General features: G+C 59.4%; 1 protein-coding gene across 1 annotated transcript in view; it reads left to right on the top strand.

The window, feature by feature from the left end:
* BCOR (BCL6 corepressor) overlaps positions 1-3,251 on the top strand; it is a 25,071-nt gene that overhangs the window by 2,070 nt on the left and 19,750 nt on the right. The window contains 1 exon segment of the mRNA XM_024759834.1: positions 376-3,216. Coding sequence (XP_024615602.1) covers positions 376-3,216 — 2,841 coding nt within the window.

Raw genomic sequence — 3,251 nt, 5'->3', positions numbered from 1 at the left:
AGTTCTGTACCCCACGAGGGTGGTTCTGAGAGCAGTGGAGTTGGTATCACCTCAGTTGCAGCAAAGAATTTCTGCTGAGAAGGTGGATCTTCCAGAGTGAATAGATGACTGAATCAGTGCAGGGGCCTCAAGTCTAAAGGGACCAGCGTTTTACGTGCTTTCAGGATACTAGTTGGACAAAAGTGAGACGGCAGGCAGGGGACGGTTCTGGATGAGCGGGGAGGGGGCCAAAGACCTTGTGAATCCTTTATTTTTAAACCCTTTCGGCTCAGATGTTGAGGCTGATGTCCTATTGAGCTAGTTCGCGGTTTCTCTTTGGGATGGGCTGCTTTGAAGGCGTGTCCTCGGTAATACCCATGTTCTTCTTCTGCGAAGGTGGACGCGACCACGGCCCATCGGATCGATGGCCTGGCAGCGCTGAGCATGGACCGCACCGGCCTGATCCGGGAAGGGCTGCGTGTCCCCGGAAACATCGTCTATTCTAGCTTGTGTGGACTGGGCTCAGAGAAAGGGCGGGAGGCTGCCACAACCATAGGCAGCCTGGGGTTTTCTTCCGAAAGAAACCCAGAGATGCAGTTCAAACCGAATACACCCGAGACGGTGGAGGCCTCCGCTGTCTCCGGAAAACCCCCAAATGGCTTCAGTGCTATATACAAAACGCCACCCGGAATACAAAAAAGTGCTGTCCCCACGGCAGAAACACTGGGCTTGGACAGACCTGCTAGCGACAAACAGAGCCCGCTCAACATCAATGGTGCTAGTTACCTGCGGCTGCCCTGGGTCAATCCTTACATGGAGGGGGCCACGCCAGCCATCTACCCTTTCCTCGACTCGCCAAATAAGTATTCCCTGAACATGTACAAGGCCTTGCTACCTCAGCAGTCCTACAGCCTGGCGCAGCCGCTGTATTCTCCGGTCTGTACCAACGGGGAGCGATTTCTCTACCTGCCGCCACCTCACTACGTCAGTCCCCACATCCCGTCGTCCCTGGCCTCGCCCATGAGACTCTCGACGCCTTCGGCCTCACCAGCCATCCCGCCTCTGGTCCACTGCGCAGACAAGAGCCTGCCCTGGAAGATGGGCGTCAGTCCTGGGAACCCGGTCGATTCCCACTCGTATCCCCACATCCAGAACAGTAAACAGCCTAGGGTGCCCTCTGCCAAGGCGGTCACCAGCGGCCTGCCGGGGGACACGGCTCTCCTGTTGCCCCCCTCGCCTCGGCCTTCACCCCGCGTCCACCTTCCCTCCCAGCCCGCTGCGGACACCTACTCCGAGTTCCACAAGCACTATGCCAGGATCTCCACGTCGCCCTCGGTCACCCTGTCGAAGCCATACATGACGGTCAGCAGCGAGTTCCCCGCGGCCAGGCTCTGCAGCAGCAAGTTTCCTAAGGCTCCAGAAGGAGCCGAAAGCAGCCAGCCAGCTCCCGGGCACACCCGGAAAGCAGCAGGTCAGGACAGAAAAGATGGCAGCTCACCTCCTCTCTTGGAGAAGCAGACGGTTACCAAAGACGTCACCGATAAGCCACTAGACTTGTCCTCTAAAGTGGTGGATGTAGACGCTTCCAAAGCTGACCACATGAAGAAGATGGCTCCCACGGTCCTGGTTCACAGCAGAGCTGGGAGCGGCCTAGTGCTCTCCGGAAGTGAGATTCCGAAAGAAACTCTATCTCCTCCAGGAAATGGCTGTGCTATCTATAGATCTGAGATCATTAGCACGGCTCCCTCGTCCTGGGTGGTGCCCGGGCCAAGTCCTAACGAAGAGAACAATGGCAAGGGCCTGCCGCTGAAAAACAAGGCCTTGGACTGGGCCATCCCGCAGCAGCGCAGTTCTTCGTGTCCCCGCATGGGCGCCGCCGACGCCGTGGTCACTAACGTTTCGGGGTCGGTGTCGAGCGCCGGCCGCCCAGCCTCTGCGTCGCCGGCCCCAAATGCCACCGCCGAGGGCAGCAAGACCAGCAGGAGCTCCGTGGATACCACGCCATCGGTCATCCAGCACGTGGGCCAGCCCCCGACCACACCTGCCAAGCACAGCGGCGGCACCGGCAGCAAGGGCGCCAAAGCCAGCAACCCAGAGCCGAGCTTCAAAGCGAACGAGAATGGCCTCCCGCCGAGCTCAATATTTCTCTCACCAAACGAGGCGTTCAGGTCCCCGCCAATCCCCTACCCCAGGAGTTACCTGCCTTACCCAGCACCCGAGGGCATTGCCATAAGTCCCCTCTCCTTACACGGCAAAGGCCCTGTCTACCCTCACCCGGTGTTGTTGCCCAATGGCAGTCTCTTTCCTGGGCACCTCGCCCCAAAGCCGGGACTGCCCTATGGGCTACCCACGGGCAGGCCGGAGTTTGTGACCTACCAGGACGCGCTGGGGTTGGGCATGGTGCATCCCATGTTGATACCTCACACGCCCATCGAGATCACTAAAGAGGAGAAACCGGAGAGGAGGTCTCGGTCCCACGAGAGGACCCGCTACGAGGACCCAAGCCTCCGGAACCGGTTTTCTGAGATGCTGGAGGCTGGCGGCACCAAGTTACATCCAGAAGTCCCCGCGGACAAGAACCTAAAGCCCAGCCCCAGCTGGAATCAAGGGAAGACCGTCGTCAAGAGTGACAAGCTCGTCTACGTAGACCTCCTCCGGGAAGAGCCAGATGCGAAGACCGACGCTAACGTGTCCAAACCCGGCTTCACAGCTGAGAGTGTGGGCCAGAGTGCCGAGCCCACCAAACCCCCGCCTGACCCGGCCCTGCAGCCACACCGGGATTTCATTGCCCTGAGGGAGGAGTTGGGGCGCATCAGTGACTTCCACGAAGCCTATGCTTTCAAACAGGCTCCGGGCCAGCCCGTCTTCGGCTTAAGCAAGGAGAATGTTCCGGCGGGAACCAACAAGGAGAACCTGGCGATGCCGGTCTCGACTTCATTCCTGGAGCCGACCCTGGGGAGCGATGGCTCTGCGGTCACTTTCGGGAAAACCCAAGAGGATCCCAAACCGTTTTGCGTGGGCAGTGCCCCACCGAGTGTGGACGTCGCCCCCACCTACACCAAAGACGGAGCTGGCGAGGCAGAATCAACCGATGGCAAAGTTCTGAAACCGAAGCCATCTAAGCTGGCAAAGAGAATCGCAAACTCCGCTGGTTACGTGGGTGACCGGTTCAAGTGTGTCACCACCGAACTGTACGCAGACTCCAGTCAGCTCAGCCGGGAGCAGCGGGCATTGCAGGTGAGCCCCCCCACCCGAATTTCAGGAGCCCGACC

This window comes from Neophocaena asiaeorientalis, unplaced genomic scaffold (assembly GCF_003031525.2).
Source record: "Neophocaena asiaeorientalis asiaeorientalis breed wild unplaced genomic scaffold, Neophocaena_asiaeorientalis_V1.1 scaffold312, whole genome shotgun sequence".
Lineage (NCBI taxonomy): Eukaryota > Metazoa > Chordata > Mammalia > Artiodactyla > Phocoenidae > Neophocaena > Neophocaena asiaeorientalis.
This window is presented reverse-complemented; position numbering and strand designations above follow the sequence as displayed.